This window comes from Xenopus laevis, chromosome 6L, assembly GCF_017654675.1.
Source record: "Xenopus laevis strain J_2021 chromosome 6L, Xenopus_laevis_v10.1, whole genome shotgun sequence".
Taxonomy (NCBI): Eukaryota; Metazoa; Chordata; class Amphibia; order Anura; family Pipidae; genus Xenopus; species Xenopus laevis.
In genome coordinates, this window is record NC_054381.1 from 40,448,647 (window position 1) to 40,464,084 (window position 15,438).

At 36.9% G+C, this 15,438-nt stretch overlaps 1 protein-coding gene across 1 annotated transcript in view; it reads left to right on the forward strand.

Moving 5' to 3' along the window:
* Positions 1-15,438, forward strand: part of dnah11.L (dynein axonemal heavy chain 11 L homeolog) — a 156,238-nt gene that overhangs the window by 80,832 nt on the left and 59,968 nt on the right. The window contains exons 42-56 of the mRNA XM_018267365.2: positions 898-1,025; positions 2,622-2,770; positions 3,647-3,800; positions 4,142-4,273; positions 4,929-5,102; positions 6,734-6,938; positions 7,667-7,832; positions 7,954-8,056; positions 8,156-8,395; positions 8,993-9,154; positions 9,490-9,683; positions 11,471-11,633; positions 13,036-13,159; positions 13,786-13,928; positions 14,972-15,133. Coding sequence (XP_018122854.1) covers positions 898-1,025; positions 2,622-2,770; positions 3,647-3,800; positions 4,142-4,273; positions 4,929-5,102; positions 6,734-6,938; positions 7,667-7,832; positions 7,954-8,056; positions 8,156-8,395; positions 8,993-9,154; positions 9,490-9,683; positions 11,471-11,633; positions 13,036-13,159; positions 13,786-13,928; positions 14,972-15,133 — 2,399 coding nt within the window. The remainder of the gene's footprint in view (positions 1-897; positions 1,026-2,621; positions 2,771-3,646; positions 3,801-4,141; positions 4,274-4,928; positions 5,103-6,733; positions 6,939-7,666; positions 7,833-7,953; positions 8,057-8,155; positions 8,396-8,992; positions 9,155-9,489; positions 9,684-11,470; positions 11,634-13,035; positions 13,160-13,785; positions 13,929-14,971; positions 15,134-15,438) is intronic.

The window sequence follows — 15,438 nt, forward strand, 5'->3', positions numbered from 1 at the left end:
CTAGCAAAAAAAAAAAAAGGCAAAGGACATCTGTGTATGTCGGTGACATGTATTTAGTTTTTTTCAGAAAGGGTAATATATATATTATGTAGTTAATGATTTAGGAAACATTCACAGTGTCAGCTAAACAGCCTTTTGCTTGTTTCTTCAAATGTAATTGTGTCACTGCTGTAGTGTAGAAAAGGCTGAGCTAGCAGCTTGCAGACATTGTCCATCCATAACCTTGTCACTGTCCATCAGCCAAGCTTGCAACTCTTTTGAGTTTCAGTGCAATCTCTATTTTGCTTCACATGACATGTAAATGGGTGTTTGCATTGTACACTTTATATGCTCTGAATGACACAAATTAGGGTAACAAGGGTAACAGGCAAACAAGTGTCTTTTGTATTGGGAAAACCAATTTGTAAAAATAAAAAAACAGTAAATTACTTTTCCAAACTAACCCCCGTGTGTAATGAAAGGTACTAAGTTTGCCCAGGAGCAGTAGCCCATAGCAACCAATAAGATTTTTTTTTTTAACCAGTAAATGCTTCCTGTTGATTGATTGCTATGGGTTACTGCTCCTGGGCAAACTTAGTGCATTTTATTAAATTTTAAGCTGATTTTTCCAGCCATGGTGTTATAGCAATTTTATCCAAAGTAGGTACTGGTTAAGAAAATGTCACTGCTGCCCCTTCCTCAAAAATCATGTGCATTTTCCACAAAAACATAACATTATAAAAGCAATATTTAGACCGAGTTCTTATAAATGTATTACTTGTGACCCTGTGTCTGGTTTGCCTAATTGTAATATAAAAATTGCATGAATTAGTACAGTGTATTAATTGATTAATAACGAGAAACTTCACTCCAAACAAAGCTATTAAATATTCCAACTTGCATAATGCTTTTTATCAGGACTTTTATCATCTCTAATGCGGGAGCAGGCAAATCTAACTCATGAGGGTCCAAAATGGATTGTGCTTGATGGGGACATAGATCCCATGTGGATTGAATCACTTAATACTGTCATGGATGATAATAAGGTAAGTGAATCATCTGCTAGATTTTTGGACTATGAAGCCAAACATCCAGGCTTTTGCATATTGCTTTGTGTAAGCGATCCCTTACATTTGCTTTCTGATTTACTTCTCTGTCCAAATAATTAAAGGAAATGTGTAGGATAAATTAAAAAAAACCCTCATTTTGTAGGCAATGATGTTACTATATGGTGCTGGTTTTACTTTTGTATGTAAATTAAAATTTTCTTTAAAAATGGCCCCTTTATTGGAGCTCCCTATAGATGTTCTCTAGTCCCTGTCTGAGTTTTAAATGAGGGGTGGGCGTGTCCTAACGGTCTCTGCAAGAAGCACAGTAGGAGGAGAATAGCCAATCACAGCCCCGCAGTCACACATGCAAAGACAGGCTTCCGTTCCCTATCAGGTCAACCTAGCTGCTGATTGGTTCCTAGCCTACAGTGTAGTGTGCTGAGTGGGGCTCGCTCCCCTGCACCGCCTGGGAAAGGAGGCAGCAGGACATGGAACAGATAGACGAGACTAGTAGGGTTTTTTGCAGAAATTTTTAATAAAGTAACCAGAAACAAAACATTTTAAAGCACATTCCTTCTATATATAAAAGAGTTTAATGCACTGGCGCAGTCCTGTTTTTTTACATAATATTTCTCCTTTAAAGGAAAGGAAGAGGGCATGGAACCATATATGTGTTTAGGGTAGGAGGTGTGAAACACTATGGTACAAACAGAAGAGGTTCTTATCATTTAGCTTTTGAGGTTGAAGACCTTTGACCTTGTTGTGAGCCTGTGAGATCATTGCATCATTGATCTAGCTGTGATTGAGTAAATGGGTCAAACATTTAAATATGTATTAAAGGAAGAATTGCACATTCTCAAAATAATTACCTGTACCCAATGTTCATGCCTTCCTCTTCCTCAGATGGGCAATGCTTCCTTTTTGATATGATTCATACCTTATAATAGCAAAATTGCTATATTAGCGACTGGCATGATTCTAAGTTTCATGGGCCTCATGCATGGCCCCTTGACTCCTTAGATTTCATGTTGATGAGTAAATACAATACCATTTTGTAAAAGGAACATACTCAGTTTTTGGTGCAACTCATGTGGGGGCCACAGCTATGACTGTAACATGTTCTTAGTTTTCTCATATATAATTTATTGTATGTAACCATATTGTGCTTTTAAAAAGCAGTACAAAAATGAATGGCATAACCACATACGCAAAAAATATATATAAATATATATAAATATTTAAGGAAAAATTATAGCAGTACAGAACACTATTTTGTGTTGTATCTATTTATGTAGGAGAGACTGAAGCCATATTGTTTTATTTAGTTTAGATAAGCTTGAAATATAGACAGCAATAGTACCAAAACCTCTACTGACCATGGCTCCTTTTAGTACAGGTGAAAGCTAATGGAAGCTAAGCTAAGGCACCTATATCTCTGAAAATATCGATTTAAAAAAACAAACAAAAAAAAACATAAGAGACCTCCATAACGGATCCTAGGGATGATAGGGGTACATTAATGCAACAAAATTAATGTTTTTTCTAATTATTTAAAATATATGAGTATATTATATTTTCTATATTTGAATTAAGGTCCTGACCCTTGCCAGTAATGAAAGAATCCCTCTTACTCCTACTATGCGTCTGCTCTTTGAGATTCACCATTTAAAAACAGCCACTCCTGCCACTGTTTCAAGAGCAGGAATTCTCTATATGAATCCCCAGGATCTTGGCTGGAGCCCGTAAGTATTTTCAATGGTCCATATGTAACATAAACATAAAAAGAGAGAGGTACTTTGCATTTTGTGTGCATAAATTCCTTAGTTTAATTGTTTATGGGGCTATAAAAAAAAACAATCTATCTTTTGGGCAGACAATAATTTTTTTGTTTTACACCAGAATATGTTTAGGGGATAATGAGGGACCCGTGGGCCCACAGGCCTCCAGTTGGACAGCCTTGGTGCAGACAATTGCACATCTGTACTGTTCCTTTCAAGAAAGGCAGGGCTGTCAGCGAATGCAACAGGGCTCTGAGTGTTACTGGACTTCTGTATTCCTTTAGAACAGGTGGTGAGAGTAAACATTGTAAATGAGACAGATTGCCTCAGAACATAGGAGTATAACAAATACAAGACCCAATAGGGACCCATTGAATTAGGGAGCAGCGACATACACTGGAAATTATGCAATTCAAACCCACCATGGATTCACTGAAAATGCAACTTGCCGTGAATAAAAAATAGGGCAGAACGAAGTGCTAAGATTGCATTTTGTACTTGCTTCATGAAGGATTTCTCATATTTTTATTGCCCCCATGAGCACCAGAAATGAAGTCAGACACCTTCTATTCTCACCATACAAGTCAATATTACTAAGGCTTAGTGGGGGCCTACAGCAGGTAGCATAAATTTCAACCGTTCATATCTCTCATAGAACTAGAGCCATCCAGGTTCATAAATATTTCGAACAATGATTCTGTACTAATTTATATATTTCTAAAGCGTTCAAAAATGTAGATACATTTTCCAATAAATCTATTATAGCTTTAAAACATGTTAATTCGCTAAGCCATACCAAGAAACAATTTCGCTTATTATATGCTAATTTCTTTCTTTCAGATATGTGACAAGCTGGATAGAAACAAGAAGTAACCAAACTGAAAAGGCTAATTTGACAATTCTTTTTGACAAATATGTGCCTCCATGTTTGGATCAGTTTAGAACTGGCTTTCTTAAAACCATCAGCCCTATATTAGAGAATAGCATGGTACAGGTAATACATTTGACATGTTTTCATGTCCAGCTTTGTATAAGGATTTCACAGCTCTGACATTTTATTGTAAATTGGGTAATAGATAATAGGGACAGATATCCATCATACCGTATTTTTTTAGTCTTGTCTTAATCTATCACAGAGACACTTAGATCAAACACTCTAATGTTTCATGTTCTTCATGCCTTCATTTCATATTACCCTCTTGTTGGTCATCCTTCAGCCCAGCTATTAGTGTACAATGGATGGATAAAGTCTGTCATAACATTATCACTTTAATTTTTTTATACTGGAAACCCCTTTGTATTGAATGAGTTTCAATTGTTCCCATGTTACCATAGACTCTGTGCTCTCTGCTGGACTGCCTCCTTACCCCTGACAATGTGCCGCCAGATTCAGCCAGAGAACTGTATGAGCTGTACTTTGTGTTTGCGTGTATCTGGGCATTTGGAGGAGCATTACATAGAGACCAGGTTTGTTTGTTTGTTTTAACAAGAAAAATATTCTTATTAAAAATGTTGTAGAAAATAAGACATTGATTAGCCAAGCCTGGATGTAAAGTGATCTCAGCTATTACAATGACTGCAGAATGCTAAACACAATTTACTTCCAGTATTTCCAAGCTCTATACCATAGCTTGGTTCTTGTGTAGGTTTTGATTATGTAATGGACAATGTTAAGAACCAAGATAGAAGTGAAAAGTAAGACATTTTAACTTTACCCCACAGAAAATTATATTGCGTTCTTAAGCATGAGGGTAACACTTATGTTTAGTTTCTTGTTGCTTTTATAACTCTATAGCGGAAATTTTATTGATGTTTCTGGAGAATGCCTATATCAATATTGCAAAATGGCAACTTCAAATTATAGCTCCGAACCCAAATATTTGAGAAGGCATGTTCAATTCATTTATGAGCTATGCCCTTATTAAATTGTACTTTATTCTCTTTTTAATTGGAAAAGGTAAAATAAGACAAACTAGCTCAAAAGATGTGTTTCTGGAGGTTTTGAATACTCTGGGCTACTATTATTAAATGTTATATTAAAATATCAAGTGTAGTGATCTAAAATGGCCATAGCTAGCCGTGTGAAATAGATGCATTATATAGTTACATTTATTCCTTTCAGCTCACTGATTATAGAGTTGAATTCAGTCGATGGTGGATCAAGGAAATGAAGAGTGTAAAGTTTCCGGCACAAGGAACTATCTTTGATTATTATTTGGACAACAAAGCAAGAAGGTTCATCTCATGGGCTGAAAGAGTCCCCAGTTTTGAAATGGACATGGATTCCTCATTGCAGGTATAGTATGTAGTTTTAATAGAGTCCAATTCCATCATTGCGGTGAGCTAATTTCATTATAGAGGGTGTTTGATGTTTGCAAGTAGAAAAATATCCAGATGAGGGGTGAGAGAAATAAAATATCCTTTAAAAGTATACAAACAGCAACTCTTAGTGATCGTTCAACTATAAGCAGTGATTGGGAAAATGTTAGGGTCACTATATATCTTTGATATATGCTTTTTCTGGGGTTTTTTTCCCTGCAAGCTTTCTTGCAATGTTAATTACTCAGCCTTCAGTTTTAGCCTTGCTTAAGCAACACCTGTTGGCCACAACCTTTCTTATTTCTGCCTGTAGAACTCCTTTAATTTTATAATGATAATTCCGGAATGGGATTCGTTATCCGGTAACCTGTTATCCAGGTAGCTCGAAATTACGGGAAGGTCATCTCTCATTAGTGATGTGCGGGCTGGCTCTATACCCGCGGGTTGGGCTTGTTTGGTCCGACCTCGCACCCCCATTTGCAGATGAGCTGTTCTTCCTGCTCTCCTCGCGCTCCACCTTGCACTGCCGGCTTCCGACTTCCGGCTTCATTTTTTATAGACATGAGCTTGCTTGCCCTACCCCTTTTGTGAAGTCACCGGTGGGGCGGGTGCAGGTCTATAAAAGGAACCCGGAAGTCAGGCGGGCGCGGGCTGAGGGAGGGCGGGTTAGGGTTGGGTGCGGGTCGGATAAAATCACATCACTATCTCTCATAAACTCTCTCATTTTATTGGCATAATTTTTAAAATGAGTTGCCTTTTCTCTGTAATAATAAAGAAAAATGTTGTAAGTGATCCCAATTAAGATATAATTAACCCTTATTAGAGGCAATCTCTGAATGCAAAAATCTCGAAAAATTTGTGATACTTTAGTATAAAATTGGACTTTTAAAAAATCACGAATTTTTCGGAATTTATTGAACCCCGAGAATGGAAAAATCCGAATCAGAAAATCCAGCATCTCAGACCTGTCGAGGTTGCATATTAGTCCCAATGATTTTTTGATGTGTGCTGGGTTTTGTGCAATACCCCAAAGTTTTTGGAATTTTCGGGCAAAAGCATAAGAAATCTGAATTTTCGGATGAAAAATCTGGAAAAAACGCAAAAATCTGATTTTATTCGGGAAAATCGAATAATTAATACGAAGAAAAAACCCATGCAGATTACATCGGAGTTTGTTGCTGGAAATGTTGAGATAAATTCGGACTTTGATAAATAACCCGCTGAATGTAGGGGGATCCAAATTACAGAAAGATCCCTTATCCAGAAAACCTCAGGTCCAGAGTATTCTGGACAATAGTTCCCATACTACAAATGGAACATATACTCTATGAAAGGTGCCTGTTTTTTTCTATAATTTTTTTATACAAGACAAAAATATGCATTAAATGTCTAAGCTAATTGGGTGCACAGAACAGTAAAAGCTGTAGAACCATTTGTGCGCACCCACTGCCTTTATGCCTGCTTAAACTTACTTACATGCATATGTTTTCATGTTTGCTGTGTGCTTTGCTTTTAGCTTGTTTTCTCATGATGCTGATGATAAAAATGAATGCCTATGTTGTATCTGTAACTGCAGTTTATCTGTGTGAGTATTTTGTTTCCTTTCAGGCTGTCTTTGTTCATACGGCAGAAACCACATGCCTTGGGTATTTTACTGACCTGCTGATACAAAAGTCCAATCCAGTTATGTTGGTGGGCAATGCTGGAGTAGGGAAGACTGTATTTCTCAGTGACAGACTGGCCTCGCTTCCTGATCACTATATGATTGCAAAAGTACCTTTTAACTATTATACTTCATCATCTGCTCTGCAGAGTAAGTGCAATAACTAATCAGTGATATAAATGCATTCAGGCTATATAGTTATCTTGTCTAGGTTTCTTGGATGGCCTAACCATTTCCAACACACTCTGGCTGTTAGGGGCACAATTTGCCAGCATTAATTTAAGTGGGGGAACAAACACATGTCTAGTGCAAAATCACTGCAGGATGTAGACTCCTTATAGTCAGGGATTGGGTCATCTAGTCACCTACCAGGGCATCACTCCTTATATCATAGGTGGGCTCTTTGGGAAAGTTCTTGGTTACTGGATTAAAAAGAGTAAATAGGATGTCCCTTACTCTCATCATATTTGGCCTGTGCTTATTTTACCTTCTGGCAAGAAAAAGGTATTTAGTTCAAAACCACATGTTTTTTGAAATAAAACAAAAGTAATGCATTTATTCCATTTTCCATACTTCAGAGCTTTCAGAGAAAATACCGGTCAAATCTTTTAACATCATAGAATTAAATTAGCGTAAAAAGTTTTCTGCTGCTATTTTTTGTATTATCTGCTGTAGGCGCTGCTGTAGGCTTATGGATAAATAATTAGCGCACTAGAAGGAGACACAGAATTCCATTCCATAGGTGTTTGTGTAATTTTCATTTTAAAGGATTAACCTGAGTTTACCCTAAATAGCAGAAGGAGTGATCCACATAGTGAACCATTATCATGTTTGCTTCAGCTTTGAACTCATTAAAAATATAATCTTTCCTGTTTCAGGGGTTCTTGAGAAGCCTTTGGAGAAGAAAGCAGGACGGAACTATGGACCAGTAGGAAACAAAAAACTTGTCTACTTCATAGATGATATGAATATGCCAGAGGTAGATAAGTTTGGAACAGTCCAGCCCCATACCCTGATTCGCCAACATATTGATTATGGACACTGGTAAGAAATTAAGCCAAAATGATGGGGTTAAAACATTCAGAAAAAACACCTTTTATACTTGTGGCAAATATCAGTACATTGTGTTCTCTAATATATATTTCATAATGTTATGTTTTGTTAGGTATGAAAGGCAAAAGATGTCTTTAAAGGAAATTCATAATTGCCAATATGTTGCTTGTATGAATCCAACTGCTGGAAGCTTTACCATTAACCAACGACTGCAAGTATGTTATAAAAATCATATAATAGAGCACTTTGAAATGACTTTGATGGGTGAGTAATTAAATGACATTAATGTAATGATTGTCTTTGTTTTTGTTTAGAGGCATTTTACAGTATTTGCTGTTAATTTCCCCTCAAATGATGCGATTGAAGTGATTTTTAGCAAGATCCTCAGTTTTCACTTCCAGGGGCACTCATTTAGTCCTTCAATACTCAAGGCTGGCTCTTCAATTATACAGGCTACTATATGGCTCAGCCATAAGATGGTTCAGAATTTCCTTCCCACGGCAATTAAATTCCATTATATATTCAACATAAGAGATATCACCAACATATTTCAGGTATGTGGATAAATGTTGTATAGTTAGCTATTCAACAGTGAGCTATTGTATAGTTAGCTATTTAGTACACTGACTTAAACTATATTATAAGTGTTATTGTCTGAGCAGTGACTAAATGAATAGAGATTGGCCCAGCCATATTGAGAATATCTGCTGCTATATTCAGCATTCTCAATTTTAGCAGTAACACCTCCTCCAGGGACCACAAAAATTTCTTTGTTGATTTGTTTTGCAGCACCCATACAACATAGAGCAGTGGAGGGTAATAGAGGGGTAATTGTTATTAGTCATTCAGGCCCAGACTGGCAATCTGTGGGTTCTGGCAAATGCCAGAGGGGCTGCTGTATGGTTCCATAGAAAGTTACCATAGAGTGGGCTGGTTGGTGGCTGTTTGGGCCTCTGCGTACTTGGAATAGCAGGGCCTATTTTGACTCCCAGTCCAGGCCTGTAGTCATTAGATATTGAGCAGATGAGCAGTAGACTACAACATTCATGTCTGACAACAGAAAAAGTATAGGAACTTGACTCTGGCATGTTATTCAGTACTGCTCATCACCTTATGTGCATGTTATCTCCATTGCCTCTATTTCCTTTTAGGGAATTCTGTTTGCTACAGCTGAATGTTTGAAACTTCCGAGTGACCTTATCCGCTTGTGGTTTCATGAGTCTTCACGCGTCTATGGAGACAAACTAGTGGAAACCAAAGATTCTGATTTGTTTAAAAGAATCCTTCAAGACACAGCTCGGAGATATTTTGAGGTAAGGAAATGCTCGGAATTCTATTTGAATACAAATATGAGAAAATTTATATTTAAGCAGTGTTATAAGTGCTATAAATTTAGTACGGTTAATATGTCTAAAATTATTCTTTTTCACTCTAAATAACAGTCCCTGTTATAAGTTTACAAAATACACATATCCTGGAAAGCTTTCATTCAGGTTGCTTTCGGCCTTGGGTTTTTAGATGGTCATACAACGCCTTGGTAGCTTATTATATCCTTATATTTTACAAGAGGGGGTACTTTATTCACTATATAACATGACATAGATCAGTGTGTTGTTATTGCAGTTTTCTTTCTGTTTTCATAATGTAGGGTGTTGAAGAACAAGTTGTTTCTCAGCAGCCTTTGATATTTTGTCACTTTGCCAATGGCCTTGATACTCAGGCCTACATGCCAGTAAAAGGATGGGACATGCTCAAGAAAACACTTGAAGAGGCTCTAGACAGTTACAACGAGCTCATTGCAGCAATGAATCTGGTTCTGTTTGAAGATGCAATGCAGCATGTGTAAGTATATACAGTCTTTAGGCAACCTCTATGCATAGGAAATTGTTTTGTTTTTTAGTTGCTGGTATTTACCAAGTATTGCTCCTCAATTTTGACTAGGTGAATCACCTTAAACGTGGAATAGTTGAATGACACATGATGTCACTTGAAGAAAACAGACAGGTTTTTAGGTGACAGTTGTGCAAATATTCTACACTTGTGACTAGTCTCATTATTAACATGACAGCATATCCTCAACAATTTCCTGTGGACTGTTGAAAGAGCTTTTTTTAAGGAAAGTTGCAGGACCTTTCTTATAGAAAGTGCCTATATCTCTTAAGAATAATACAATCCCAAGTTTCTTTTTGATTGAAAAGAGATGTACTCAACTTCTAAGTACAAAAACCTAAGACTTCAGAATCTATGATTGTAGGACAGTCTTGCAACTTACCAGTCTATATTTTTGTTAAGGCCTAGTGGTTCTTGTAAGGTTAAAGTTGGGACCAAGGAGTAAGCTGTATACAGAAAGTCCAATTTGTAGTATAAGAAGGGTTAAGAAAGTTCATAGTAGTATTCTGGCAAAAGATCAGGGCAGGCAGCAAATAGTGAAGTCAGAAGTTAAATGCCAGGAATAAATCGATAAACAATTTTAGTGCACCCCGGAACACTCAGAAGTAGAAACTACATTCAGACATTGATTCCGGGTCTCTGGCTTCTCTTTATTTCAAATCTGGCACCAAACCACATCAAACGCTGATGCCACCAGTTGAGCATCGCAACCCACGTGGACACCATGGGTGTCACCATCTTGAATTCGCAACCTGAGAAAGAGGAGAGACAGCGGACATTCCTGATAATTTTCAATTGGGTCTCTAGACACTGTTTGATGCTATGATTCAGCCTATATCCTGATCTAAACCATAGACCTAATCTGGTCTGTTCAGAATGTAAAATATGGTTAAAATATGATAATAATAAAGAGCAAGCTCTTTATCATGCTGGTACCAAAAATCTAAGGAATTATTACATATCAATGGAAAGACTTTTCCAAATTCCCAAATGATAAGTTTGTGCAAAACTGTTATGTCTCTTCAGGGAGGAGAGTTGAAAACCTTGCATTTTTTCAGGAGTGACAAAAAGCCTCCTATAGCGCAAGGTAAATGTGTTTTTTGAAGCGCACATAATATTGCTAGCCAAACTTCCCTTTCTTTGTAAAAGGAAGTGCGGCTAGTTCAAGAACTCATATCAATACTCTGTTCTTACAATTCAACCTCTGCCCTTCTTATCAATAAGAAGAAATTTATTTAGGTAGGGGTTGTGACGTAGGCCAAGCTCCAGATGGACATGGGAGTGAGAACACCAGTTTTGGTTGATCAGATAAAATGGCAAGACTAATCGATGACCCAGACTGTTGCATATGGGGTTTTTGTGCTGATCAATCTAGAAAACTGACCACATGTAGACTAGTTGTGCTGCTATTCAGAATATTATATGCGTCACTTTAGCCTGTATGTAGGCAGTATTAAGATAAAAGCGAAATCTATTTGTTTATGTTATTCTGTTTTTGCCAAAATAGTCTGTATTAAATTCTTCGTAAACAAAACAAAACTTGTTTTATTTTCAGCAAGGACTTGCTGAATTTTTTTTTGTTATGCTTAAAAAGTCACCCTTAGAAGTGAGCACTGTTAATGCTGTAGATAAAAGTTAAAATGCCTTTAATTTTGCCAGTTTAGGAAAACCAAAGGTGGAGGCACTGCATGTATGTATATGAAAAAAGGACTTGTAATATAATTTTTTATTATCACTAGATGTCGCATTAGCCGGATTTTGGAGATGCCTCGTGGTTATGCCCTTTTAATCGGAGTAGGAGGCAGTGGCAAACAAAGTTTGTCTAAGCTAGCGGCATATATTGGTTCCCTTGAAGTTTTTCAAATCACCCTGAAAAATGCATATTCAGTCCAAGATTTGAAGGTAAGAAATATATTTTTACTTTTTACACACACTGTGCTATACCCACTATGCGCCACATTTATTAACTACCAAAATGCATTTTAGTGTTTTTTGCCAAAATAGTGGTCTCTATTCTCTATCTAAAGTTGTCAATGTTGGGAATAGAAATATAGTTAATGAAATCTCACTGTAACAACACTTGTAAAGGTATAAAGCCTGTTACCTACTGTCCTGTAAACTGGCATCACAGAAACGGTAAAAATAAAATGGCATTCGGTGGAACCACCAACCTCCTCCTCAAAGCAAATTCCTTTCTCAGTCAATATTCTTTCATTCCCTTCCAACACAGATCCAAATGCAGTAGAAGGAAGAGGAGGGTTCAAAGTTATGGCAGTTTTAACTCTAAAACTTCAGACGATTTGGTCAGTGCTATGCTTAAATAGCAGAGTGTTCCAAATTCCTGAGGAGCTCTTGACTGGCAAGCTTCAGCTCTTAAAGAATCTGGACAATAATTTCCATAACTATAAAAATTTATAGTGACTTATATTTTCATATTTGTAATATTATTTTAGCACTCCATACATAAAATAATCAGAAAAGTCTATGCCAGTCTGTAGAATAACATTAGGATTACCACTGATGGTGATAACAATAAATTCTGCTGAAGTTGCAAGAGTATAGTAGGCCATGCTAAGGTCCTGTATGACATTATTTTTTATTCACTGGAGCCAAGGGCCCTTTAATAGACCATTTGCCATTAAACCTTGGATAGAAATCTAAGTAACATGGCATTAATAGGCTATATTACAGCATTAATTATTGCAACACCATCACAAGGGTTTGTGAAGAGTTCCAGTGTTTCCCTATTTAGAGGATATGCAGTGTTCAACGGGTCTGGCATAATCTCATCATTGAACCATATACAGTCTTACATTATATGGACTGAACTGCCCTAAATCTATTCATATCCATGTCTTTGTGTACTAAGCTAAGCTAAACCAGGAAAGTTTTTATGCCTCCCATGGAACAGTGGCTGATTGTTATTCGTTGCCTGTGTGATTATGGGTGTTGGTTTCCCCCTTTTGACATTGCTTTGCTGCACACTACCAGATCAGTTTACTTGGCACATGTGCAGTAGTGTTGAGAATGTTTTTCTATTGATTACTGGCCAAATACTGTGGGCCAGGGAAGCTTTGCTTCTAAAATTTCTCTCTTGGCACCTAACCAAGTATTCTGTATGTTTCTAGAGCTTGTGCCTTTACTTGGCCTTATAAATATTGGCACCTTCAATGGTTAGGCCAAGTCCCTGTATTGCATTCAGAATCCCCCTCACACCAAAAGCTGTATCTTGTTTCCATATACAATGCACAGTACCTGCATTCACATTCCACCCAAACCTAAACAGTTTCTTATTCTTCTACAGGTGGACCTTGCCAATTTGTACATCAGGACCGGAGCCAAGAACATGCCCACAGTGTTTCTGCTGACAGATGCCCAGGTTCCAGATGAACACTTTCTTGTTCTGATTAATGACTTGCTGGCATCAGGTGATTACACTAACACATTTTTCTCTAAAGTTTTTCCCTGCTGACAAATTATATGTGGTTACAATGAAATTTCAAGGCAGAAGTGGAGCATCAACTGTTTAGCTTTACCTTGCTTCATCTTTTACTTCTTCTTCAGCAATGGTTACACCAGTGACACATGAAAATAGATTTGTGTATTAGTGGTAAAAACTTTAATCTATGTTAGAATTTCAAAATTCAGAAATGCATTTTTCCATGACCTGTATAAAAGCACTTGGCCTTGTGCCTTTTTATGGTCATTGAATTGCTTGTGACTTATAATAATCTTTATATTTTACAATAATAGGTACATTAGTTGCTATATAATAAAAAAAGAGCCATAAATATATCCTTGTAAACTGTGTTGAGTGATGTCATTAGTTATGATATCGATATATATCATTTGTGTCACTTAATCTTGTGTGTTAATAATGAAAATAGGAGGATATTAGATGTCACCTCAGAGTTCCATGACCTGTATAAAGTTATACCACTCCTCTGGAACAAATTCCTGTGCAGCATTCTGACCATACCCTGCTAAATTCGCACTTATAGGTACCTCGGCCTTTATTGGACAATAATAATATTTTACCTGTATTATATTCTAGGAGAAATCCCTGATCTATTCACAGAAGAGGAAACTGACGGCATCATATCTGGGATCCGAAGTGAAGTGCGGGGTCTTGGATTAAATGACTCTAAAGAGAATTGCTGGAGTTTCTTTCTGGAACGAGTTCGGCATCAGCTCAAAGTAATAAGCAATATATGTTGAGAACCTTTTCTAATATAAATTGGTGCCCTAAACCTTTGAATTATCAGGTGTAGTTATTACTATTATTACAAGCAATATGAGCATTTCCATATATGCATGTTTGATGTCATGTACCTGCACTTTTGTATGCAATCTGGTCACATCACTGCTCAGCCAGACATTCCCCTACTGCTGTATGGAGGAAATAGCAGATGAAATTGGAAGGATTTACTTGGTCTTTAAATTAATACATTACAATTATTCATAACTAATAAATGATTTGTGCAGTAGCAGCCAAATAGTTGTCATCAGACTCTGGGGCCAATGTATTCCTGTAGGTTCAGTTACCCATACCAACCAATCAGATTGGTTCTTTACATTTTTAGAAAATCTATTGGTTGATTAGTTTCTACTGATGAAATTTAATGCATTCTGTATGTAAATGAGGCCTTGACTCTAAACACCTACTTTCTGTGTGGGTATTGACTCACTGTACTAAAACATACTGTGAAAACCACATTGCCCAGAATATCACACTATATAAAAATACAGAGAATAAAATATTCAGTGTACCATGTTTGCTAACAGTGTCAAATACAGTATTTGAATTAGTGTTATAAATAAAACCAAAAAAAATACATATATTGAGGGTTCTCTAGAATCACTTCTCATCATCCTACCTGACAGCTTCAGTGCTTGTCATCCTGTTATGTTAAAAGAAAAATAGAAATAGGGTTGAACTAGAAAGGCTGTTGTATATACAGTCTATATTAGATTTTAGCAGTGGTATTGATTTCCCACCAGGACACCCAGGCAAAATATTTCTTTAAACAGTTCTAATGAAGAAACAATTCTAAGACTGCTGTCAGCCACTGAAACCTTAATAAATCATTAAAACCTATTAGATAGTTAACCCTCGCTGTTGCAGTAAGTATACAAACAGCATTGCAGTTATGAGATTTACATTCGTATTTTCATCTTGTCCTTTCTTCTCTTATCAGTCATACATACCATGCTTCTTACTCCTCTTCTGTATCCTCCAGGTTATTCTGTGCTTCTCTCCAGTTGGTTGCACTCTGCGTGTCCGAGCTAGGAAGTTCCCAGCCATAGTTAACTGCACATCTATTGACTGGTTCCATGAGTGGCCACAGGAGGCCTTGCAGTCTGTCAGCAGGAGGTTCATCCAAGACATAGAGGAGATTGAAGTAAGCTCAGTTGTAATCAAACAAAGGGAATGCCATTCAACTGATGCATCAGGAAGATGTTAATTGTATGCTTTCTGGTTAAAGTCTAAATTCCAGCAGTTGCAGTACATTCAGGTTGTGATTTACAGCCCAAGTCTTGCATGCACACATATTTATATAGAATATAGACAAAAAAATTGTATGCTTTCTGGTTAAAGTCTAAATTCCAGCAGTTGCAGTACATTCAGGTTGTGATTTACAGCCCAAGTCTTGCATGCACACATATTTATATAGAATATAGACAAAAAAAAACCTCAAAAATATAT